This window comes from Scomber japonicus, chromosome 9 (assembly GCF_027409825.1).
Source record: "Scomber japonicus isolate fScoJap1 chromosome 9, fScoJap1.pri, whole genome shotgun sequence".
Taxonomy (NCBI): domain Eukaryota; kingdom Metazoa; phylum Chordata; class Actinopteri; order Scombriformes; family Scombridae; genus Scomber; species Scomber japonicus.
In genome coordinates, this window is record NC_070586.1 from 26,722,694 (window position 1) to 26,748,438 (window position 25,745).

General features: G+C 38.2%; 1 protein-coding gene across 1 annotated transcript in view; it reads left to right on the forward strand.

The window, feature by feature from the left end:
- Positions 1–959: 959 nt before the first annotated feature.
- LOC128364092 (phosphatidylethanolamine-binding protein 4) overlaps positions 960–25,745 on the forward strand; it is a 51,827-nt gene continuing 27,041 nt past the window's right edge. Inside the window, exons 1-3 of the mRNA XM_053324585.1 lie at positions 960–979; positions 2,397–2,496; positions 24,760–24,858. Coding sequence (XP_053180560.1) covers positions 2,419–2,496; positions 24,760–24,858 — 177 coding nt within the window. The 5' untranslated portion in view covers positions 960–979; positions 2,397–2,418. The remainder of the gene's footprint in view (positions 980–2,396; positions 2,497–24,759; positions 24,859–25,745) is intronic.

Consider the following 25,745-nt stretch of genomic DNA (forward strand, 5'->3'; position numbering starts at 1 on the left):
TAACTTAATGACAAATCATCAATTTGTGACATTAACCATCAAATGAATGCAGGGATTTCAAATTTGTTTAATTATTTTAAAGTTGCTGTTTGCTAATTAGCTCCAATTTTGGAGTCTGTATAATTACAAAATGCTGAGACAGTGTGGCCATAGCAAGTTAGGTTGTAACTTAAAATTGTAAATATAAATCGTATGATGACTTGCAATTCAAACTAGCAATTGATATGAGCTACTGCATAGTTTAACGTAGATACTGTTTTTTGTACTATGCATACTGAAATGTCTGACTTTTAAACTACAAACTTGCACTGCTTTGTAGCACCAGGTTCTATTCAAATCGCATTAGAGGGTATATCAACATCATTAGACAAGTAGACAACATCAGGTAAATAAAAAAAAATTTAAAAAATTTAAAAGATTAGATCATAAATTACAAAGGAGTTGTCACTGGGGCCCTTCTCCATATGTTTGGGTGCTAATATCACCGCTGCAGAGAAGCACAAACCAAAGGGAGCTTTAGCAGCACCAGGACATATATATGCTGCACAATCACTACTGCATAGTTTAAGAGGCCTTGTTCAGAAATGGTTGAAAATTAAATTAAAAAAAAAAAAAAAAAAAAGGAAAACAAACTTGAATGTTTTCTCAGTGTTTAAAGCCTAGATGACATTTTCCTTAGTCATCAGGTATTTTTGTTCTCAAGAGCTGTTTTTATTGTTTAGGAGCTGTAAATATGAAATTCTGTAGCATGTGTTCTTGAAAAATGTGTAAATAATATTTACTAAATAAAAAAGGAGCAACGTGCAGTTTGTGTATCGCGCCAGTGTGTTATTTTAAAAAGACCTTTTGGTTATGTCACATGAAACTTTTGCAGCCCTCATGCGTCAGTAGGATCCTGCAGTGCGCAGAGGAGGCGGCAGCTCAACCACAGACAGAGCTGCAGCAAAACACTACACAAATACACAACTTCTGAACCATGGTAATGTATGAAACATGAATATAGCTACCGATATGTCAATGTATGCAGTTTAATGTAATGTCAGTTCTTGGTAAGTTGTTACCTTGTCGACAAAAATATTTAAACTGCATAAATATAAATAAGCTAAAGCGAGCGACGGAAACTTGAGCTATTGTTTACTTTAAAAATATGTTTCTCGAGTGTAGTTATGAAATACAGTTTGTTAACAGGAAATACCTTTCTGAGACGTTGTAGGCTACTGCAGTGTCCTAACAATTGCAGGCTACCTATTAGCCATTAAGGAAATAAAATGACGCATTAGCAGCAAGCGAGATACTTTCTTCAGTGTAGCGAGTTGAGTTGAGTTGGCTGATTAATGGATGGATATTTAAAAGTAAACCTGGACTCGTTATGTGCAACGCTGCTGATGTGTCACCTAGTATCTAGTCTGAGCGGAGTCAGGTGTCAAACTGGCAGTGCAGGTGGAATATGTTTTACATGCCTTTACGCTCGCCATGACAGCACATAGCAACACTTTTCTTTTTAAAAGAAAAAAAGTCTAAAGTAAGAGTAGGCTACCTCAAAGTTATGGTTAAGCACTTAAGTAACATTGACTTCACATTTAAATTCCGTTTTAAAACAGCAGTCAGGTGCCAATATGAACACAAAAAGAGGTTGTCCTTGCTATTCATACTGGCTATTGAAAGATTCCCCTTCAGGGTAAGTGATGGGGGCCAAAATCTGTGTAAAAATGTATTTAAAAGTATCTGATCGTGATATGAAGCTTCTAGTTGAAGTAAATCAAGTAGATATCTTTAAACATTATGGGTTTTTCAGTACCAGAGTCCTTCTTGTTACTACCACTTCAGCTCAACAGGGAAACACTGTCTGAGGAAATACAAAAAGAAAAAACAAAAAGGAGCTGTTAGATTGTATGTCTGCTTTTATGTTGTCTCATGTGTTTGGTGAGCTGAAGACAAATTTCCACCTTGGTGGACAATAAAGCTTTATTCTATTTTATTCTATTCTAAAATTGATGCTAAAAATACTGTAAGTTTGTCAGATATCCACTTTATATGACCTAACTCAGATTGCTGAAGCCTTCAGATAAAGTTTCAGTTAAACTTTAAATACATTTTGGCACAAAAAATGTGGACACACTTTGGATTTTGACCTCTGTCACTTACAATGAAAGCACATTTAAGGAAGATCTGAACTGTCCATAAGGCAGTTTTAAATAATGAGAGACTATTACCTGATTTAAACAGACATACTTTCATTTTAACAGTTATAGTGTAATTGGCTGATTTTGGACAGATGTTGCTTTGAAAAAGATAATAATATTTAAAAATCGAACATATTGAAAAATAATCGTCTCAGTTACTACTGAAATGAAGTACTCCTAGCTTCTAACCCAACACTACTGTTCTTCAGGCAGGACTGGCACCATTTCTGGTGTTATGTGCCTGTGTTTTGGGGTTTTACCATGTGGAAGCAGCACCGGATGCCCTGAGCTTTCTGGATTCCTCTTTTTGTCAGTAAGTAAGCCACACTGCCTCAGAGAGGTATTAGTGCACAAATAAATCATACACAAAAATAAAAATGGCAAATACAGAAAGACTGAAACTTGAATCATCACTAAAGCTAACTCTGTATTGCACTTAATCACTTTTGCTAATGAACTCAGAACTTTTCACGTATAAATCCACAGACTTATATGAAGTCCAGTTTATTCATCATGAATAGTACCCAACCTGTGAAAACATGTTATATAATGTCTTCTATGTCTGTAGTGTTTTTGGAGCTTGATATGAGAGAGTAAAAGTCCAGATCTTTCTGCCTCTATTGCTTTGGTTTTTAAATTCTATTTTTTTTATTTTTAGTCAATCAAAAAATCACAGGAGTGCCCCCTTTTAAAGAAGCTGACTGTAACCTCTAATCTTAATCCCAGGGTTTGAGTTTATTGACTTTGCCTTCAACACAGCATTCAGTACAGAATTGCATAGATTGAGTCTTTTACTTCTCTTCAATTAAGTGGTGGTCTAGAGGTGATCTATCCAGAGCTGGACATCAACAATTGCGTCATAATTCCAAAGCACATGAAACTCAGAGAGAAGGTCAGCACTGTTTGGAAATCCCCACAGATTTACTTCTCTGCAGCACACAAGGTAAGAGGTGCGTGTGTTTGTTGAATATCACAATAATCAAAAACAGTTCTGATAGACCTGTATTTTTTGTTTTCACGTTTGTAGGGATATTATTCCCCACTACTCTGGGTTATTAAAGGGGAGAGAATTAACAATTTTAACTTAATACTGTCACAGGACATATATAAGTTGATATCCATTGGTACACGTGTTTCATTTTATTCCTTCTCTGGTATATAAACAGAGGCATATTTATCATACCTGAGAAAAAGACATCTGAAATGTGTCTTTTTGGGACATTTCTGTGAATTTTGTCTCTGTGTACTCAAACATGCATGTCTTTATTTTTAACACTAGAGTGCAGTAGTGGATAAAATAAGTAGCATCTCTATATCAACAGAACATTAGTTATTGTTGCAAGAAAACAAAACTACATGTTCACAACATTTTGCAAAATTGATGAATATAATCAAAAAATTCAATATCATTTTAAATATCAGTTGTCTCGTTTTGAGCATCTGTGGTACCCTCTTCTATTATTATTATTTACCTGTATTGAGATACAGTAATAATCCCTGTCACCAGAGAGTGGTGCTAGCACTTCATATTTGTAAGACCTTCAATAAGCAATTGTGTTAAACCAAGGTACATTAATGTTGTGTCTTTACTTGTAGTTTTTATTGTTCATAATGTCAGATAACATAAATTATGAAGTTGGTAATACTGTCACTGCTTTTCAGTAACAAGTGCCTAATTTTGACTGGTAAATACTCAAATCTGTATTTCATACTAGTGATAATTCAGACTGTAAATCTCCATTCTCAATTATATGTCATTAAAATTTTTAGACTAAATTGCAGCAGACAACAGACAAAGCTGTGTATACTTTAAAGTACCCATGTATGAACCTATACCCGCAATGATAACTAAGTATAGCATGACTTATTTATGTAGCATTCCTAAGCATAACCCCAAAACAAAGCAGGATACAATAAACATATACATCTAAAATCTAAAGTAATTGCTGAAAAGTTTAACTTCTGTACTAGGCTAGTTTCAAATTGAATTTAAAAATTAAAGAATATCAGTGTCACAATGATATTTGTCAATGATAAAACTAAGGACATGATTATAGAAGAGGATGGAATTAATATTTATGCCCTGTAAATACCCTTTATACCACATAAACTGAAAAGGTAAACAAGTTTGAAAATGGGTTGATATTATATGAAATATGCTTGAATGTCATATATTATGAGAAAATACTTACTGTTGCCATGCCATGTATAAAATGATTACAGATTCATTCAGATTATCTGTGTATTGTTCATTTGTTGGATCTTGGTCTGTGTAGTTTTCCTTTGTTGAGCAACAGATTGAGAGAGACGCAGCTCCCAAGCCACAGAACCCCTGCTGAAGTTGACAATGAAATTACATCTCGCGTACACCAAATCCTATATCTGTAAATTGAAAACTTAAATTGAAAGCCACCTCGATTTAGGAGGTAGTTTATGAATTCCACAGCTAAGCAGTCTAGCTTGAACATGATCTATCACCCTTCTCTTGCCCAAACTCCATTTGATCTATGGCCGTATTATCTGTAACGCTGTCTTACATGATTCTCTTTTATTGCCAGAATCAGTGTCAGACAGCAAAACAGATTACATGTTAGATTAAATCAATACAAACTTTATTTACTGGGCTTTGAAATGTAATTCTCCATTTCTTCTGACACTTAAGCAAATACACTCTGTTGAAGGCTCAGATTGTTGCCTGTGGTTCTGTGGTTGGTCTGCCAGTCCACCACGCTTTCTGTCACTGTGCCATGCTGCCAGCACTGCTGCTATTCTCTGCCACTCAGCCCTTGTACCCATGAGCAGCAATACAAAATAGTGGCCGCTCAGGCTAAAATCCACCCACTGTAACACCCACTTCATTACTGGGACGGGATGCATGCCTGCTGAGTAATTGTAATGGAGCGCAATGGGCAGTGGTCCCATAAACCCGCCTCTAAATAGGTACTCATGACCAAAAACAAAAGCAAAGGGCCACAGAAACTGCAGATATCTGTGTCCAAACTTCAGAGCAACGATTTACCACTTGGACAAATGTGTTATCAAAATATGTGGCCATTTTTAGAAATCCTAATGATACTCAAAAGCATCTACAGTTTGATGTATTGGCTAATGCACTGAAATAGAACAACTTGACTTGGCTACAGAGTTGATCTCATAAGCAAAATTTGTGCATGGTGTTTATCAAGGTTGTTAGTGGACCAGACCTGACCTAATCCTTTAATGGTGAAAATGTTTAGAAATCATTTTAATAGGTTGGTATGCATGTATACAAAATTCATAGGAAGTCTGCTCTCCTTTACTTTAGGTTTAATGACTATATTTAACTCTGAATGGGTGAAACTGTTGCATCATTTCCTGTGGAAGATGATTATGAAAACCAATACCATGACTGTACAATATACACCAAGAAAGTAGGAGATAGAAAGTTTTGTACTTGAAAATAAAGGTCATGTTGTACAGCAGTGTGTACCACAATTCTGCCTAAATATTATTATTATATATTTGTATATTATAATAATATTATTTTCTAAAACCCCAAAGTTATTGATGCCCTTATACAAGAGTAGAGCAGCAAATACTGTTCTACATATGTTTAAATGAGACCTATAACTGTTTAAAATGTAGTTGTAATTGTAATATCCAAACATTATTTAACACAATCGCCTTATAATTAGTGTCTTTATGGAGGATGTCATATTTAAGAATTGCTTCTGTTTTGTATCATAATACTGATAGACATAAGGATACTGCAGTATGTAAACACCTTATTCAGTTTTCTTCTCATGTGTACAAGTTATGTAGAATTCAATAATGGTAAACAATGCAATTATGGTCCATACATGCTGAAATGTGAAAGTGTGACAGATGATAAATGTTATCAAAGCTCTTGACTTCCATTACTGAACATTAAATGTTGTAGTTAAATCCAGCAAAGCGATAAAAGTGTCTAGGCCATCAGAAACCAAACTGAGTTCATCCTTAACACTTGAGGTAACTCAGTCAGTTTAGAAATGACAGTTCTGATGAATGTGGATGAGTTAAAGAAAAACCTGCACTTTCAGACACTCAGACATTTAGATCATTTTAGAATCAGGTAAACAGGGATTTGAATGACCAGATTTCTCATGTTTACATGTTCCATCTACACATCATACCCCAAATATGATCAAATATACACAGATTCATGTTAATGTTCTCATAGAAGCTTCCGTTAACTGTAATCAAGAATAAATGTCAAAACAATCACAATAATTTGTAGAAGCCACGAATAAACGTGAATTCCGAAGTGACAGCATTTATTTGTTTTAACCTGCCTGTTGTAGTATTTGACATGCACACTGTAGAAATGACTTTTCGTGCCTGTGTGACAGCAGGATAATAATGATCCCAATTAGTTTGTTTTTCCAAACCACCTCCTATTTTTGATCACTAGTGACAGCATTAAATGAATATCTTTGATAACTGATCTAGACAAAGAGATTTTCTCATGTTTTAGATAGGCACAGGACAGAGTTAAGGGGGCAAAGCTGTAATTAGATCTGAATTCACAAGATACATAATAATTAAGCAGAAGACACCAGTAAAAATCACATTCATAAATCTCTGCCATGGCAATATTGTGCTACCTTACACAATCTTGTGCATTAGACTGTACTGATATACTGTTGATTATTGGTATTAAATATAATAATGTTAAATAGAAATGCAGATTAATAGTGTAATTTATGATGAAAAAAGTTTCTAAATGTCAAATGTGTGACAACTTGTCCTGTTACAAATCGTCTCTCTTGGTGTTCCAGTTGAACATCAGTATTTATTGCAAATCCTAAAATGCTTTTAGGAAATTGTGTTTCACAGAGAAGAAGAGCTGTGCGGGTTCCTGATGTTCACAGAAGCTCTTTGGAGAACCAGCAAACTTGGCTGGAAGACAAAAAACCTGTCAGATCAAGCTTTGCCTGCAGAGAATAATACAAGAATAGTGACAATTTGGAAGTCTCCAAAAATAAAATAACCAAAACACTCTGAATTGAAAAAGATGAAAAAAGTGTATATTTGGCTGTGTGGCTTATCCAGATGAGCTTTTGGCACGACCAAAAAATGTTGAGGTGAGCTTTCATCTTCAAACCTGTGTAAAATGTGATGTGTGTTTAAGTGAGCTTTAAATGTACTTTACAAACAGCCTGATTACAATTATTAATTAGTTTGAACATATTTTTATTATAAGACAGTTTCATTTAGTGATGCTTATAGTCTGACTTTAATTGATGGCAGTTTTGAGATGTTTACATATTTTACCTGGACACCAGTGCAACGTTTAGCACAATTAAGGCACCTCTGTGGAAAGTGAAGTCTGTAGTCTTTTCTTTAATTAACAAACTGATCACTTTATTATATAGAGGGGTGAGAGTAGCGTCTTAAACGCATCCTGCATGCTTACCTTTAACTTCTCAGTTAAGATCACTGACATTAACATACTCTACATATTATTTTAAATAATTATGTGCCTCTGTTTTTTGATACAAGCTTGCTCATCCTCCCATTATGTAGTAGGTGTAAACAGCAGAGGCCACAGGAGCTATCTTTACCTCATAGTTACTCCAAAAAGTGGAGACAGTTTTGGATTTGTTTTCTTTTTTTTCTTCTTTTTTTTTTCTTCCAGTAAGGACCATAGCCACAGGGCACATTCTTAGACATGGGGGATTTTAAAGCCTTGTTTTTGGGTAGACATTTCTTGCATCTGGTGGATGGAATGAGGGTTTAAACCATTACTGCGATTAGAGCTGCCTCACTATGATCTCTTGAGCTTGCTTACTGCTGCTAATAGCTGTTTCCTCTCTATTTCCCTCTATCTTTTTCTTTTTCGCTTTCTCTCTCTCTGTGAATGATTTTTATGCTTTGCTAAAACATGTGGGGGCGTTGAGAGAGGATTTAAATGCAACGATCCCCCTCCTCTTTTTTTGGTGAATCTCAGCGTTCTTTTCTGCAAGCCTCTGATGACGACAGGGCAGCTTTAAGCCTGGCAGTGCCCACGGCAGGCTGCCGTCTCAGCGCTGCCCACTCTCCTCTGTGTTGGCATGCTGGAGAAAGCGAGGGTGGGGTTCCTCTCTAGCAGACCCTGTCATTCCTAGGAAAGCCTACATGTCCACCCATGCAGGATTCCTGATAGGTCTTCATGTTGGGGATTTGAGAGCACAAAGATAGGGATTTTATTTTCAGTAGGCGATGGTCTTCGTTGTATGTATATTGTGTATATTTAGATCAACAGACAAGGCACTTTCTTGAGCCTTTATACTGTATGACAGCGAGGGTCAACAAGTGAAGCATGTACTGTAATATCCATCTAATTGCATATTCTGTGTCATCAGGTGGGTGTTTTTGGCTCTGCTGGATTAAATCAGTGTGTTTGGCCGAGATTCAGGGAGTTTATTTCCTTAGCTAATGTTCCCCTTTGTCATTATAACACCCCGTTAAGCTGACCCGTGTCCCGCTCTATTCAGTCATTGCCCATTACTACACAACATATATGATTAATGCCAGCTTCTGAAGAGGAAAGAATTACAACCCTCTGCTACTCGGAGTGCTGGATTGATTATGCATATTCAGTAGAATGAAGAGAAGCAATAAAGCATCTAAGCCACCTTTCCACACAGAAGAATAATTAGCAGCTTGTACTGCATGTCTGTGACTTGTGGACCACTACAGGTGCAAGCAAAAGTATTCATGCAGACTGTTGTGGCTCAAGGTTTCAGAGGCCAGAACCCAGGCCAAAGGGATATGTGCTAATGTTTCTTGTGCATAAGTGAGCTTGCACATGAGTATTTTTTATTCTTTCCTATTTTTCAGCTCAGCTTTCTCAACCATTTCCTTTCTTCTTCATCTTCAAAATCATCTGTGTTTCCTCCCATCACATTCATTTATATACTGACACAGTCTGTTATATTTTTTTGAAGCTACCCTTTTGTACCCTGTTGTTCAAGATGTATGTAACATTTGGTCTCAGAGCGTAGGCAGCAATACTTTTACTCTGTGGCTGTGAGTAAAATATGATTTCAATTACCATGAAAATGTATTGTATTATCAATGGGAGGATAAGAACAGATTAAGGAAGCTCTGGGATGCTCTTATAGATGACAATGGTCAGGTTTTTTATGTGAGCAGTGGTATTGGAGAAAATTCACAGTTTGACAAAAGCTCTGAGAAAAGGAGGTGGTTCCACATGTAAAACCAACCCAACAGGACCCTGATGTGTTTATGATTTGTATTTGTCATTTCTCAGTATTGAGTGGACATTATTTCCAAAAGGTTCTTACATACAGACTAATATTGAATGGACTGGATGATCCTGACATGTTGGAAAACTGCAGCCAACCATTCTTGGAAAATATAATATGCAAAGGTTACTTTCCACATGTTGGAATTGTGTGCAAATTCCCAGCATTAGACCACACATGACAATTATGAAATTCATTAATTAGATTTAAATTTGCGAACGAAAAGTTCAGTAAAGAGGCAATAGCAAAGACTTAGAGTAGCAGCCCGTCTTTAATAAAAATACCACCTGAACCTGTGCCTCCTGATTATTATTCAGTATTCACACAGAAATTCTATCTTGTCAGTTCATATACATTGACGGTGAGATCTGTTTAAACAGAGATTCATAATCTGCATGGGAAGTGCATCTGCTGCTGTGGATACTTAGACAAACATACAAGATTAAATTTCTATTTATATGAGCCACAGAAACCTAACATTTGCCTGGGAATCATTGTAAGATCTGGAGACGACTCAGTCGTACTTTTGCACAGTAAGAAACTACAGTACATTTTCTTAATGTGATCTGTCCAGAGGGGAGATGCATGTGTCCTCATGCCAACTGAAAATGTCACCTTAAAAAATATCAAACTTCTCTATGCAGTTTTAATTTTGTCTTCTGATTTTTGTATTTTGTATGAAGTTTCGGCCTCCGTTTTGAACATTACACCTTTTCTGTATGTGAGGATGTTTCTTAACGACTGTTGTGACTGTTAGACTGTAGAAAAATTTATCTCAACTTTTGTAAATTTAGACACTTCTCAGAACTTTGCGGACAAGATTACTGTGGTGCTTATGCTTAAAACTGAGGTAATTGACTTTCTTTTCTTTGACAGCCTCTTTTCTTTTAGAACTAAGTAATCACAAAGTTTAAAGTGATGATGTGAAGTTTACTTAAGACCCAGATGCTTGGCTTAGTGGCATTTTGCCCAAGATGTTGTGTGCTTCTCATTTGTGGTCCGGCATAGGGTTTAGTTACAGTTGTGTCCCAATCCTCTGATTCACCTTCTTTAAGAACAGCTTCAGGGCTGCTCATAATGCTTAACTCTCCATAATGCCATCCCCTTCATCTCCCCAGTGGTCTTATTGTCTTAACTCTGGAAGAGTTGTGAGAAAGTGTATGGAAAAAACAGGTTAATACACGTTTGGCACAGTAAAAGTAAAGTATCATTTCAAAGATACACTATTCAAGTTTTTCTTTGGGGAATGATTCCCGTTTCTTCCAACTTGTTCAGTTACCTTTGACTGATGTTCCCTTTGACTATATTTTTTAGGTTAGTTTTTTTCTGTATTTCAAGATGTAATAGCTGTGATTCAATTTGCTTTTGACATTAAAAGAATAGTAGCAGCAGTCAGGTCCATTGATTTGTTGATTGATCTGAGAACAGGAGATGATAAAACTGCCTTCCTTGTCATTTTCCTGATCCTGTAGTTTGGAAGCAGAGAAAATGTTATGCAAATGATTTGTTAATCCCTTTACATTATTTGTTCCATTTCTCCCTTTCGTTTCACACTCAATTTCTAGCACAGTGAGCTGACAGGCGGACACCCTCAGATTGCTAATTCTTAAGATAAAAAAAGTCAGCCGATCCATCTTGCATTCAGGATATACTGTACCTGCTTCAATTACATTTTTTGATTTACCTGAAAAATGTACAAAAAGGTCCTGAAACCCTTTCAAGTAGCTCACTTCAGGGATCTTAAACTTTAACCTCCTTCGCATTCTCTTTGTCTATTTTCTTACATGCTTTCACCAGCAGATTAGCAGTCTCTCAAGAAAAACATTGACCTGCACAATTAAGGCTATAATATAAGTATAAGCAGGATAAGACAGCTGAGTCTAAGCTGAGAGAGCAGTGGCACATGAAAATGTGACCAGTGTTTTTTTCCATAGTTTTGTTGTCCCAAAGGTTGGTGTTAAAAATAATAAGAAAGAGGTGGGATGGTCTTAGATTCAAGAAGCTTAAAATGTAAAATCTCAAATAAGCCCAATTTTCCCTAGCCAATCGCGTTGCATTTTGGTGGGCTTGTGTTGATCGTCTCAACTGACTCACACACCGCCCCTCCCCAAATAAAAACACTAGAGATTTACGTGGCTTTTCAAAAAATGTATCTAGACATTTATCCAGCTTAATCTTCTTAACATATTAAAGTGATTTGCTTTACCCTGAAGTGGCTGAAGCTACGAGCTCACCGCCCCTCATGGCATTAAGACCTGAGAGGCATTGTGGACATCTTCCGCTCCTGAATAAGAGAGGTGGGCAGAAGTCAACCTGCTTCTCAGCTGTGAAGCTGTGAAGCTGTGACTGTCCCCGTTGTGCATCCATTTTTTTTTTTGTTCTGTTATTAGTCCAACTGTTGCACTCAGTCAGTGTTCTTAGGCACATTGCTCTGCCAGAACTGCCCACACTGTGGTGTGGAGGTTTGGAGCTCTCAGCTTTTGAGCTGAACTGAAAGAGCTCTCTCACAGAGTAGGTGTTGGCAGGATGCTTTGTTTCTTTCTCTGAATGTCATGAAAGGTATGGATAATGAGAAAACTGAAGCTGTTCTGCCCCTACAAATGTAGTTTGGGCTGTTTAAATTGTTTAACACATGTAATAGCACCACCCTGTGGTAATATAGGTACTTGGTTGTGTCTTATTAACTTTTTCACTTCCTGTGTGAGCCAGACTAGTAATCAGGAAACTGCAACTAAACTCACAGTTTCACAAGATTTTCAGTAAACTTCATGAAAATAAACACCTTTGCTGTGGAGTTTTTGTTTAGCTGTCTGGATAGCTAGCATCACAGTGAAAAGACTGCAGCACAGTCATTGTGTGGAGTTACACAATCCCAAGAGCTAAGTGGCTAGCACAAAGGCATTCAGATAGCCTCCGTGCTAACTTAACTCTCCTTCTGATGTTAAAAACATACAAGGTCATAATGCAAGAATTTGACAACACAAACAAAGGAAATACAGATTTATTTGTAAGCTTACAGAAATTTCATTAATTGTCCATCTTCAAGGCTAACATAGTGGTTGCAATAGCAAAAGCTGAAGTGGCGAATATAACACCAGTGACTTTGCTAAATATCATCACAGCCACCTAATGACCTCAGGACTCACTGCATAGGATGACCAGCCAATGAACTAATGGGCAGGGAAAACATCATTCCAATGTGCTTTTGCTGGCTTAGACCTGTCTGGTGGAGAAGTTATCGGCCTGCTCATCAAGAATCTAGGAAAAAAATTCAGCAGAACAAGTAAAAAGAATCAACATCCGCTCTGACGTTGACCTCTGGGAGTGGAGATACCTACCCTGAATGCAGCCCGTTATCATACCAACCATAAACACATCACTGACAAAATACCACCCTTTGAACCGGACGCCAACACGCATATTGGGCAGAGATATCCTGGGGCTGCACAAGGTCCATGAGCAGGTTAGTGGTCCAGACAATGCACAGTTTGCTCAAAGGCTGGGTCATCATCGGTTATGTATGCTTATGAAACATCAGCTACAAAACATCCATCCTAGAGAATGGTTGTGCAAACCATCTACAGTTGCGCAACAGGAAAATCGAAGTGAAGCACCAACACAATCTAGCACCGACCTCCACATGGAGCTCAACAATGCTTGTTGAAGAAAGCCTGGGCCAAACCATCTTCACTCAATGATGTGATGATGATCACAGATGGAGGCAAAGTTCTACCAGGACAGCTCCAACAGCGGGATTGGACCTCTACCTTTCTGGTTGTTGAGACAAGGTCTGCTCAACAATAGGAAACACATGACCACCTTGCGGCGCACACTCAAAAACTGACCGCAGAAGTCCCACTTCCTAGAGCTCATGGAAAACATGCTCAGCAGAGAGCACACAGCGGTTGCTCTTCCTCTGCAACAAGAACAAGACAGTTCTTCATTTCCCTTCTTGCTAAGGTCTGTAAACACAGTTCATTTGGCAATATATAATATATTAATATAACCAGCATATATTTTACTATAGCTGAATAGCTATGTGCTGGTTCCATATTTACATGCTATCTGCTTGTTGATGAAAATCAACTCCTTTGCTGTGAAGTTATTAGGAAGTGTTTAACTGGCTTGATAGCTATTGCTATCAGCTGGGGAGCCCTACACAAAAATATATATAGCATGATTTATCTGAATGCCAACTTCATGCCTGACTGCAGATTTGGGAATTTTCAGATAGATGATGTGCTTAACCTTTTCTTCAGACTCAACACAAATCTGAGAATCAGTAGTGACGGTTACAATGTGTTTTTCTTAAAACACTTTCACAGGCCGGGCAGCGAAAAGGTCTTGGTCAAATTCAAGTACTGCTAATGTTCTTATTTGGCATAATGCTCTATAGATGTGCTTCAGGGCATACATTTTGCCTGATTGCATCAGTAGAACTGTAAGTTTAAACTAGGGGACACTCATTGGAGCTGAAGCCTAAGTCCATTCATTGTCATCATGGTATTTAGCTTAATGTCTGTCAAAGTTAAATCAGAGATGATGGGGTCAAGGAAATGTGGCCATGCTACAAGCATAATTTATTTCAACTGCATTGGAGTGTGGGGGTTTGCCTGAAAGATAGAGGTAGAGGCATTTTTAAATGAGTATTTATATAAATTGAAATTTAATTTTTATTGTTTTTCTTTCATGCATAAATAATTGAATGTAAAATGGAATATGTTTTTTGTTATGGACTGCTGTCCTGGCTATCTATTTAAGACACCATCATTCTCAGAAGCGGAAGCAAATGCAGTGTATCACCTTTTGTGACATCAAAAGCACTTGGTTTGATGATGAAACTTCTTCTTTAGAATATATTGAAATACAACTTAAATTAGCAATGCATATTGGTTTGGTTTAGTTTTCTGTGGAGACATAAATGCATGTGAAGCTTGTTTGCCACCTAGTTGTTTATGGCATTTTTTTTTTGCAGTCTTTGATTACATTGTGGCTGCATTTTTCTCTTCATGAGAAGGTGTCTACATCTGTCCACTGTGGCTCTACTTAAAGAGTAACTTATTACCCCCTGAAAACATTGTCTTTGCTGGCCTCCTGTGGTTTAACTTCTCACCTCATTACAGGGATGTATAAGTGTATTTCAGGACCCCGTGACATCACTGTTAGTTGTGGTTAGGGTGCCATTTGCCGAGTGGGATTGGTGATAATTATCTTCTATTTAATATTGAAGCTCACTGCATGGTGTGTATAGAGCTGAATTGCAAGAATGACATTGGGAGTATTGTCACAAATGAAGGATGAATTACAATTTTTTTAAATGGATTAAAATATTGCTGCAAATGAATATGAATAAATGTTTTTTTTTTTTTTTTAAACAACTCAGATTTTCTCACAAATTGTACACTGGTCCCAGGTACCACAAAGCCCATTTGTGACCATACCAAGCATTGACAGATGAGAAACTGCAACGATAAGCATGTGTTGCTGTAAGTTTGAAAATAACAATTTAATATGCTAATTGCTGATTCATTTATTTCTGACCAAATAAACAATCTAAACCAGAGCTGAAACTAATGAAATAATTAATCTAATGTACCACTAAATCCTCCACAGTTTATTGTTGGTAATGTATCAAACCTCAGAAGAATAAGTCTTTGTCAGAGTCATTGATTCTGTATCACTTAGTTTGCTGTAACATACAGATAGTTTGCAATAAGTGTATTTGCTGTTAACAAGACAGTATATTTTTAATTTAGGTTACGACAAATACCATTAACAACCTGCTGACAAAAGTGTGACAACACACAGCAATTATTTACTGCTGAGAACATTTATGCTGGTCCCATATGGGTTGTGCCATTGTTATTTCACTATGATGTGTTTCTATAAGTGTGTCCACTTATTGGATACCTCATGAAATGAAATTCTGTGTTTTGCTGTATCTCCTCTCTTACTCAAACTGTCAGGTATTTGACCTCTTGCACTTGGACTGAATGTCTGACAGGTGTTAAAATCATACACTAAGGCTGTCCATACAAAATGTTGTTGAACAGCTCTACACAGACGAGCACTTCAAACAAACTATGAGTGGTTGCTTCTTTTCATATCACAGAGAATAGAAGAAATTGATTGGAACTGGGAGGCTTAGGACTGGATTTTCCTCAACCATAATATTTTTCTTTAACAACTGCAGCTTAAATTTAGATTTTTTTCTGGCTTTGTTTTTTATTTCTTTGTCCAAATCCTATCGAATGGTGCTTCAGGTTTTTCCTTGAGTAAAAAGTTGATATTGTTGTGGGGAGGGAGAAAGGACTTTTTCATGTGTGCAGGAATGTAGATTTCTTCCCCCCGTGAAATCCTAATTGTGCCTTGGAGGGCTGGTAGGGTATCTCTGCTCGGCTCAGCTCAACAGGATTTGTGTCTGTGTATGTTAGAGTATGTCTCTTAGCTTGAATGCGGATATAACCCTTTCATTGCACAAGCTGCTGATTTTTCATATTTGCCGATAGGCTGATCCTGTGCATCCATAGCTTTTTGTGGAAAACATTGAAAGTTTTTGTTTGGGGAGCTTTCATATTTACATTTTTTTCTTAAATATTTGATATTTGTTAAGAGTTAATGAAAACAACACATGGACCTTTGTCTGTGGATCAACCATATTTGAAAATTAAGCTCTTGAGAACAGGTCTTATCAATAGTGTATGGTCAGATTGGCGATAGCCAGAGAATATATCTCAGGTCAAAACTATGTCTGTCCCGTGTGCTTCTTGAATTATTGCTGTGCATTTATCTATGCAAATCCAGGATAAGATCCTATCTGCCTGCAGCGACATATCCCCCTGGATTTGGTCTATATGAGTAAGGCAGGTTATGGTTGACAGTCAAAAAGGAATTGCAACAACATATACGGGAAGATTATTGCTGTAGTCATTAATTGTTGCTTGAAAGGGGATTAGGATTACCAGTCGTATAGAACACTCTTAACACCTGTCCTTCCTCATATCTAACAATATTACTTCAGTTTTCCTTATTTCAGTATCAGTTCAAGTTGGCAAAATAAAAAAGGCTGATTTATTCAAATGAATCATCAACGCTGGAAATGATTCAATATGTGCCACATTCAGATGGGTGATATATTATTCCCTTGGGGAGAGGCAAAGATGGAGCTGTGGAGCTGTTTTATTTGTGCTGTCTTTATCAGTGTGTCAGGCAGAAAGGCTGAGCTTGTTCTCTATGAATGGACGAGCCCTTGAACCATAAACCTGTACCTCCTCTGATAACAGTTTCTGCATTGTGATATAAGTGCCATTCTCTGTGATGTCCTCTCTGACAGCGCTAAATATATCAACATACACAAAATGATCTGTCAGACGAATTATTTTATTCCAACCAGTTCTCCAAAACTAAGGATTTTCAGTCGTGCATGCACACTGTGTGTTTTTGAAGACACATTGTGGATTTTGTTAAGGATTCAAAGCAAAGCACAGTATTGTGGTTGCATTTTACCAAGCGTTGCTATTCATGCGTTTAATGTTTTGCCTTTAGGTGAACATTACATTTCTGTTTTTTCATACTTTTTGCTGCATATCGTTTAATGCTATTTCTGCTGCTGAGACCTCAGAGAGCACTGACGTCTGACGTTTGCCTCATCTTCTAAGGTGATAAGAGTGCTCCCTGAATTGCTCAGAGCCTGTGTGATGACATGGCCCTGATTGTCAGACGGGTGGGCTGGTGACACTGGAACACAGACGGTGCTTGTCTGTTTGAAATATTCTGTTTCAAGCTTCCAAGCCCTGGGCAGTCCTTTCTCCCAGTCTCCCAACACCCAGCTTCGCCCACTGAAACAAGAGTCTTCCATACTGGAAAATCCAGCCCTGTCAACTGGCAGTCTGGACTACGTTCAGCCAACACGCCAAGCACCCCCCACCACCACTTCTACCCCTTAATAGGCACTAGAGTTTGCCACCCCATGTAGATGCCTTTTGGTCGCCATCCATGGATGGCGTCAATAGCATCTTCCTACACAACAGTGACTGAACGGAGGGCACACGAAAATGTGGGAATAATTTACACTTTCTCACTGTACTACCATCAGAAACCATAATTAATCATGATAGAAAAAATGTGGAAGCCATCTTGGCTGGTGAAACACACAGTGCCTGTGAACAGCCCTGACACCTTTAACAGCTCTGATGGCCAAATAGGAATGGGTGTCAGAGTGCTTACAACTAAGCTCCCTTCATGGCAGCATGTATCCCATCATCTTCAGAATTGTGTCGGCTGCATGATGGTTCTCCGTGAAGTGTAAATGTTGTAAGCTTTTTATATATTTTTTAAATAAAGTGCTGTTGCAGGCATTATATAGTCTGAAAACCTCACAATGTGACACCAAGTTTCAAATAGATGTAATAATGGTATTTCACTCATCAAAAAAATCGAGGAATTGGTTTCCAGAAGAATGATATAGTTGCCAAAATGAAATGTGATGACCCAGATAATGTTAATTTTTAAAAAAACATATTTTTCAAAATGCAAACATTCTGCCTTCAGTTGCACACACACATACCAAACCATGCTGACTTTTTTCCTTGCTTCCTTTAGTGCTTTCAGAATCAAAATAGTTGATTTAGATTTCGGTAACCTGGTGAAGTAATTAGAACATGCTTGTCAATACGTTTTATAGGCTGCACTGGGTGGTAAAATAGCAGATCTATGACTTTTAGTATGTGACATGCTTGACAGAGTAATTACAGATATGAGTCCAGCACTGTAATTTGCCCTGTTTGACTGTGTTGTGCTCTCATCAGCCAAACTACATGACAAAAATATTTCCCTCTTGCCTCATTTAGCATGGGATGAAGCTAAAGTTCATATCACAGCACCTAGCTGCATGTTACTTCAGAGTACCTGTTCGTGGTAGTTACTGTATTTGAGCATGTGCATTTGCAGAAATGCTTTCATGGCAGTGAGTAGGTGTATGTGTGTAAAGCCACCACTAGAAAGTGTTGAAAGCCTCAGCTAGCAAGATCGCATCCAGGGTGACTAATAAGCTTAACATGAGCACGGCTGTGTTCGCAAGCATGGTGCGGTGAAAGAAGTCTTCAATGTTGAGAGAAATGCAGAAATGGTTCCCTGGGCTGCTACTAATTCCTACACCCCCCTCAAGCTCCAATCAGACTGTGAACTATCTTACTGTTAGCTATGGCTTCATAGTAGTTCCAAACCGCAAAAGTACAAGGCTTACCAACAGAGTTCAGGACAGAATGCATTTAAACAGTTTTAGAGTTTATCAGAGAGCTGCTCATTTTTGTATTTTAGAACCCAAAATATAATGCATTGTTCAAGAATTTGCAAGTGACACACAGACATTTATATTCAATGTGCCGAATCTATAGGCTAAAATTTAGATTGCATTGTCACCTTGCATTGTTACCTTCTGTCATCTGTTCATTTGATTAAAATACAGCATTGTAATACTTTGTTGTATGTTCAAACAGAAAAAGTGTTAATGTGATTATGTAATTATGTAAACTTGTGTTTCATATTCCACTGTGACTCCTCTTAAACCACTGCCTCATAGCTTACTCCTGTTTGGCTACCAAGTAGGGATGTAATAGCTGTGTGTCTTTAGGCCTAGAATATACGTTTGTATCCACATGTGACTTTCCTTTGACCATGTGGCTCCTCGAAGTGTGGATTTATAAGCCACTTCACACTCCACTCCTGTGTGGGAGGGAGGCTGAGTTAAAAATAGGCAGGTTTGGAGGTAGTGAGCAGCCCGCACTGTGTGAGGCGCTTAAGAACACACTGAGGAGTATTGGCATTCTCTTTGCATATCATTTATATGTGTCAATAATCAATCTAAATGTTAAACCAGTGACTGTAGTTGTTATTGGCGCTTTTGAGATCTCAAAAAACATCTTATATAATAGTCTCAGTTGCACCAAGGCGGCAAGAAGCACTGAGTTCATGTATTATACAATAAATAATACAGCATTCTCTGATGAATTAGACTGAAGACATCAAGTTGCTTCAGTTACAAAATCTTTAGCTCATTGACTCTACGTGCCTGTGCATTGTGTGTGAATTTACACTGTACATAATGGCTGCATTTCTTTAAAGCCACTATATCTGATATTTTTAGTTGCTTGGGGGCAATGGAAGCAAACTGTGAACACAACATTATCGCCACCTTTTAAGTTAAACATATTTGCATACAGTTCCTAATTACACATCCAGCAGTTACAGAGCAGTCATTTCTTTGAAGTCATGTTTCTTGCCACCTGGCTTGGCTCCGTTTCATTCTCCTCCAACTCATTAGTGAAATATCTGGCTTTTTTTGCTGTTAACTGCTCCATTACATTTACCAACTAGTTCTTAACTTTGTCATCCAGTGCTGGGCAAGTAGCATACAGCAGGTTTTCAACATTTGCCTGTTGCTGCTCGATTGAACAAACAGTTAAGTTATGGTCCAGATAACAAAAACAATGACCTGAAGGAAGCTATAAAACTCAGTAGCGCTGACTCAGCAGACTGAGCGAAACCTTTCACATTACACATAGTAATTTGATGCATTCTCATATAGATTTATTATTGCAGCTTTATACCATCTTAAAGGGGTATTCAAGCAATAAAGTATTGTACTGTCATAAAATTGGGGACACGCAAGAGACAAATTTATTTTTATTATTCTCAAAATTGGAGCCGAAATGTACAAACCTTTATTCACTGGTGTATGGAAAGCTCCAAAAACATTTTTTGGATTCTACATCCATAATGTAACTGGATTGAATCTTTCATTGCACCCTTCTTCAAAATCCATGCCCCCAGGTTGTAACGCAGACCTTTTGTTAAAAATGTCAAGTCTCCAAGCCCAAGCCCATTTCAGTAGTAAATTGACTTTGACATGTTAAATTGGTAGAGCATCATCTCCCATTACACATATATTGTTACTGGAGGCCTGAAAAGCTGCAGGCCATGGACAGGTATGAGCTATTGTACAGTACAATTCGTATAGTGCAAAACATGATGCCTGGAGGGGCAATGTGTATGTTCACAGTGCCGGAATGAAAAACCTGCCTACTGTCGCCTATAACCTGACACAATTCAAGGTAACTTTGTTTTTTTGTATTGTTGTCCCTGCAGTCATTACCTAAAGTAAAGATTTTATTCTGAGTACTGTCACAATCTATGTTTTTTCCTTACCCAGTTAGATTACCACTCTGCCCTTTGTGACTGCTTGTGAAGGAGGTTTTATAATGCTGCTTGTCTTGAGGAACAATGAGGTTTTATAGCTTTTGCACATTAAGGGGGATGGGCTGTTATTAATGAAAATGAGGCCCCCCTCACCTGTGAGGTTGGTGACCTCAAAGTGAGTGCCGCAGCCCCCCTTCTATCTCCATTTCATTTTTGGGTGTGCATCCCTCATTCTTCGGTCAGGATTCAATTACTGCTGTCTGGCTGACCTTTGACCTCGCCTTCAGCAGAATGAACCCCATCTTCTGACCCCCATAGTGGTACCACTGTTAACCTTCCCAATCTCTCGCTCTTCTGCCCTCTCACTGTTGTCCTGGCTCCAAAAAACCCTATTTCTGTATCCACACGATTTGTGAATTCACTTGATACTAGATCATATATTCTGTTTAATGTCAAATATTTTTAAAAACAGTTTGGCAACAAAGACAATGAATTGTATGTCTTCATCATCTCAAGCCCTGTTTTAGAGTTTATATTTTTCTATATTTACAGATCGATCTTTCAACCTTGCTCTAAGCTGCAGTCGATGGTTGTTAAGCCATCACCATCTCTTAATCACAACACAGATACCTGTTAATTACCAAACGAGTTCAAGTGTTTTTGCTACTTAAACTGGGATTTGAGATTGATACGTTGCTTTGCTCTGGGTCGAGCAGTGAGCAGAGTTGACCATTTAATGAAACGTTGTGGGTTCTGTGCACAGAGGCTGAAGGAGATGAGGAACAGGGAGGATAAAGCCGTGGGTATATTAATAGGCAGCTGCACGGACGACACTGTTTGGTATTGGGTCAGGGATAAAGCATGAACTTGTAAACTCACAGAGGGACCTCTCCTCCTTCCCTCCCTCCCTCCCTCTCGCTAACTCACTCTCGCCCTTCATAGTGTCATCAGTTAGAAGAGCTGGGCTCGATAGCCCAGGCAGCTCTACGAGAGCAGCGATTAGACATCTCTCTGATTCTCATCCCCAGCAGAGTTCACTCAAAGGTAAGCCAGTAGTTTACATACTCAGAGATACTGGTCTTCCTCTGCCTTTGTTCTTCGCATTCTTTTGTTTTGCAAACTGTATCTATTCGATGCTATTGGCATGGAGTGGGAGTTTCATGCCATGAAAATAAAAGTGTTTAAAAATGAATTTCAACAAACTACACCTGGAATTTTATAACATAATAAGGAAGAGGCATTGAGTTTGTCCCTTGACAATCTCTATAGGTGTCAAAGAAAAGAGCGCTCACCCTGTTCCTCTCTAACACTGACCAGTAGCTGTGACAAAGACGCCCAGTCGGCTTCAGGGTTTATTCCAGCTGCCTGGCGTCTAAGGTGTGGTCCCAGTACGCCGTTTTGCTGTGATCACAGCAGGCAGTGGGAGGTTAATCCCAAGAGAATGCAGGCTCAATCTCTCTCAGCCTCCAGCCTGCACCCAGGGCCCTCACATCCCCTGCTTTATAATGGCCCAATGAAGCTCTGTGGTCTTTGGCTGACACCTACCCAGATTTCACTTCTGCTCTGCACCCTGGGATTAGTGTGACATTTTTAAAGTCTCGTAGATACTAAGTAACATTACAGAGCATAACAGATTGAGCACACTGACCTTCCACCTCTTGTACAATATAAAATGAAGTAGATAAAAGAGATTAAACACAGAATCATTAAACAATTTGTCTAATCAAATAGATTTGTGTATACCCCAAAATATAGAAAATTATCTGTCATTAGTAATGTATTTGATTATTTGCAGTGTAAAAGCAAATAATTACATTTCAAATTATCTTCAAGGCTCAAAAGTTTACTAATTAGTATTAGTGATTAATACTTATAAGGTAGAGCTTCAGCATATTTTTGGGAAATGTGTGCCTTATGAGAGCTATGAGAATTAGCTCTGTTAAAACATGTTTTGATATACATTTAGTTTGTTCAAGCCCTGATGAATTATTTCAGATGGCAGAATATGCATCTGTTTTTCCCTGGAGTCTTTCACACATATCTGTGCGTAATTAATGTGGATTTTGACAGATGGAGAGAAAAATGTCCTTGTAAGAGAGAAGGGTACATGCCACAATGTGTGAAGTGCAAGCATGGAGGGAGCCTCTTGTATTATTTGATAAGTCAACCACTAAATATGTGCAGAAATCATTGAAATTCAGTGCCCACCATAAATACACCGTGCAGTTGTTGTTACAGTTGGAAATTAATGTGAAATGTTCTTAATGTTGTTCTAAATTTGGCTTTAGAAAAGCTAATTCTGTCCTGTACAGTGTTTCTCCATACATGGTAACTTTCGTGAAATATCCAATAAAGTGCTATGTCTTTCAGTGATAATTGTGACTGGAGGTCATTTTTAATTTAAATACTTAAGTTGCCTTTGAGTGTGTGTGTGTGTGTGTGTGTGTGTGTGTGTGTGTGTGTGTGTGTGTGTGTGTGTGTGCAAGAGTGCGTGCATGCATATGATTGTGTGTGTGTGTGTGTTGTTTGAAGCCATGTTATTTCTGAATGCATCAGACTTAAATATTAGTGTAACTACATTATCACAGTGTCTTTGCCTGGTAGCAAATATGTACAAATGAGGATTACAACTCTTGAGAAGGCAACAGGTCATGGTTGGTAAGCTGCCCGGGGGGGTCACTGATATAGAGTCACTTTTGACAGGCTGTGGAGGAGGCTCTATTGTTGCTGGTGTGTCTGGATGTTACCTGCAGGCACTATCACTGAGACTACAGTATTATCCTATTATTAGGCTTAGTTGTTTACGCTTATTACTGCTTGTCAGGTAGGCAGAGAATCCTTCTGAAAATGAGCATCTGCAGAAAAATACATGACTACTTCTTTATCACATTCAAGTACATCGGCTTAGGATAATTTTTCGAGGCCTTTAAGAATGTCTTGATAGGACACAACAAACAAAAATTTAAGCAAGCTTTATGTTTACACAGGAGTATTTCATTCTATGAAATGTTTCATTGCACCACAATTTTGTTTGGCAGCGTGAGTATGTAGGAAAAGCTGCATCTGTTTTATATGTATTAAAGCTGATAACATTATGTTTCAATAGTACTTATACAGTAAGAGGACATTGTGGATTGAAACAGCTTCGATTAATGTCTCTGTTTGTAGAGAAAGTGAACAAAATAAAAAAAGCCCATCATATGGTCTGGCAGATTTTGGGCACAGGACCAGGGATGACAAATGTGCTCTCGCAATAATTCAATCTGCTCTCATAATTCTCTAACTTTTAGGGACAGACAGAATGAAATTTTTCCGGCAATTAAGCCGCCAAGTCAGCGTCCAATAACTGTGATCAAGTGCTAGTTAAGATGCTTTTTCTCTCACTTTATCTATTGACAGATTGAGGGATATAAAGATACTGGATAAGTGGCAGAAAGTTACTGTGAATATGTTAACGAGAGGAAGTGGTATTGGATCCAAAACATTGTCATTTTATTGATGTCACAGTAATGATAGCATGTTTAAGGAATAATATACAAGAAGGAGAGATGTACTTTTGCTATAAAGTGAGTGTAGTGCAGTAGGTGATTATCATGACTGGATTTCTAATATGTGTTGTTGCCTTATATAAACAGTTTCACTTCATGCTTTATTTTAACAACATTGTCTCATGTTAACATTTTTTTCTCCAAGTAACATTTTAGCTTTGACAGCTGAAGTAAGACTGTTATAATTATGTGTCAAGCCACAAAAGGCAAACCCAGCCTTCTGGTATCAACTGGCTTTGTGAGCCTTGTGACAAGACAAACTGAAACATACAACCACAAAATGTGAATAAGATAAAATTCACACTTTTTGCAGGTACAATAAGTTTAAACTAACAAAGCAATAATATTGTGAAACATCTGTTTTGAAATATTTAAACTAAGTATTGTGGTATTGCAGTCATGGCTGTCATGCCGTGGGCAAAGTAAAGTACAAACAGCACATTGCTGCATTGAGAAAGTGAAGGGGATCACCTACTGCTGTTACTGGTACTGCCTCTGGGCCAATCACAATGTATGTGGTACTCTAGTAAACGTTATAACATATGACTCTCCTGTTTGCAGAAAAAGATGTATGTTCTGGTGATGGTTGATCCTGATGCTCCAAGTCGCACAAAACCAACATCTGCTTACTGGAGGCACTGGCTGGTCGTGAACATACAGGTACAGTAAGTCTGCAGTAACCTCTGCGCACTTTAAAACAGCCTCATGTGTTTTGGTGATAGGGACACGGGCAGCATTTGTTATTGGATTAGGAACTCATGTGGTACAAATTTATGAAGTACTGGTTGGATATTTTGTTCTTGAAAATTGTGCATTTTCATAATCTCAGGGTCTCACTTGGCATGTTTTGTGTTTACATCTGCACTGGGGCCGATCGCAAGGCTGAAAAATTATGAATGGTTTTTAAGCCTAACTTGGTGAAAATAGGATGCCAAGTTCAAAAATGTTAATTTTTCATATCATGTATCTTGTGCAATAAATGCCTGTGACAAAAGTGTGGGAGTAAGTCTTTCTAAATGGCTGTGAAAGTTTGCAAGGCCCTGTCAGCAGCAATTTCCCTCTGCTGCAGAGAGCCTGGGACGTGTCAATGCAGGCGTGTGAGACTGAGATTGAGGAGAGCAGCATGCGAGGCGCACACTCTTTCTCCCATAGAGCTCCAGTCCCTCAGCTCCCCCTCCAGTGGAGAGATCTTGGCAGAGTGTCCTCCCTTCATCTGTTCCCCCAGGCAGAGCAGCTCCCCCAATGATCCACACTTCTCCATATTTTACACCCCCGAAATGGGCACAGCTCCGATCCCCTTATTTCTCTTCATATTTCACTCCTTTTTATCCATTCGTTTGTGTGTTTTCACATTCTTGCATTCTAACGCCAAATGCGTGTTGAGTTGTTGATTGCCTCAAATATTTGGAGGTTTGCAGACATTTTATAATCCCGCGGGAACCGGGAGATCAACCCAGTAGATTAAGACTAGTGGTCTGAAAAACAACCACACAAAGACGCTTCAGCGATGTATCATTGCTCCCGTTTCATTTTATAAGGCGTAGTTG